Raw genomic sequence first — 1,694 nt, forward strand, 5'->3', positions numbered from 1 at the left:
AGATTATATTAATTCATCAGGTCGCCCATACTTAGAGAACATCCCTTCTAATTGGGTTGGTATGTAATATTTGAATTTACAAATAAGGTATTATTAAAGAAAATATGCTTGTGTTCAGAAATAATTGCAGTTCTATTATTTACTTTGTAGATTTCGAGTTTCAAGAAGCTGTATATCCAATTAGGGTTTCTATACAGCAAGAATGTTGGATTCCTGAGATAACAATGGAAAGGGCGCGAGATTCTGATCGGTGGTTTTTATTATGGATTGGAGGAATGCAGGTTCCTCGATGCACACCACGACTGTTGTCCCCGGCTTTACGGGCCTGTGACTTTAAAACTAAAATGCTCAGATTAATATTTCCGTATAACGCTATGGGAATACAGATAGATGCTGTAGAGCTCATCGGAACATCAGAATTGATTCAACCTAAAGATCCTAAACAGACTTTGACCGATCTATTAAAAGATATTAATTGCAGCTATCCTGACCGTAAGGATATGTACAATCTAACACCAGATTACAAAAATGCAAATCTGGATGTATATCAACTTATGGAAATATTTTCCGACTATTGTATTATTCGTAAAAAAAGGTATTGTAATCTTCGATAGTAAGTAATATTCTATTTTTATTAATATTAACGGTCAATTAATTTCAATATTATTTTTAGCAATTTACATTTAAATAATGGAAAATTGAAAGGCATCACACCCTCTTCAAGTGAATTCAACAAGCAACCACGTTGTGATTTTTCTATGCTTCCTGTAAAATATTCAACACATATTTAAAGAAGTTTCTTAATTCTTATAACAATATTTATTATAATATCGTGAATTAAAATTTTATATTTTATCCTTGCAGGAAGAGATGATACTAAAAATACTGGAATACTTAGATTTAAGGTCATTGTGCCTTATGAGCCAAACGAATAAACGCTTCAATTAACACGAGATCCTTCGCTTTTTAAATATTTAAATATAGAATATTTGCGCATGTATAAGAAGTCTACCGATGATACTATTGGTGGTTTGCAGTGTAAAATTCTATCTAGCTTGGAATCCAGATGTGAGCACTTACAACAGTTGAAGCTTGTATTCTGCGACATTACTAGTCCACGTTTCGTAATGTTTCTTAGAACTTGTGGCTCGAAGTTAACGTTCTTGCGATTAGCTTCTTGCAAGATTGACAACGATATCCTCTATGAATTTTGAAAAACATGCAAAAACTTGACAGGTACGATTATGATTTTTAAAAATAAAGTTAAATTATGTCTGACTAATCATATACATTTTTTAGTGTTAAATTTGAGAAACTATAAATATAATATGGGCGACGCTCTGGACGAAGGATTGTTGTACCTCCAACATCTAAAATTTTTAGAAGAATTAACCCTTGAACATATACTTATAAGAGACGTTGAAACCCTTTGTACAGTACTGCATGGAAAGCACCGATTACATTATTTACATTTGAATGCAGGTCATCTGCAACCTGCAAATCTAAATAAATTTTTAATAAACTTACGAGATAAAGTTTTCAAACTTGGAAACAATAAAAATATCGGGCTGTGCTATTGATTCGCGAGGTATTGGTGCCCTCGCTGAGTTCAAGAATTTACGAATGCTGAGCATTGAGACTGCAGTGTACATGTAAGCTAGATTTTCTCTTACATACACTACTCAAAAAGAAAA

General features: G+C 32.6%; 1 protein-coding gene across 1 annotated transcript; it reads left to right on the forward strand.

Moving 5' to 3' along the window:
- Window positions 1–6: 6 nt before the first annotated feature.
- Window positions 7–1,329, forward strand: LOC105558358. The gene is made up of 5 exons (XM_012005983.1): window positions 7–59; window positions 151–595; window positions 674–767; window positions 865–1,236; window positions 1,300–1,329. Exons 2-4 carry the CDS (start codon window positions 225–227, stop codon window positions 946–948), a joined length of 549 nt encoding a protein of 182 aa, XP_011861373.1. The 5' UTR covers window positions 7–59; window positions 151–224; the 3' UTR covers window positions 949–1,236; window positions 1,300–1,329.
- The last annotated feature ends 365 nt before the right edge of the window (window positions 1,330–1,694 follow it).

The sequence above is a fragment of the Vollenhovia emeryi genome, unplaced genomic scaffold, assembly GCF_000949405.1.
Source record: "Vollenhovia emeryi isolate VEMERY1.0 unplaced genomic scaffold, V.emery_V1.0 DF947353.1, whole genome shotgun sequence".
Taxonomy (NCBI): domain Eukaryota; kingdom Metazoa; phylum Arthropoda; class Insecta; order Hymenoptera; family Formicidae; genus Vollenhovia; species Vollenhovia emeryi.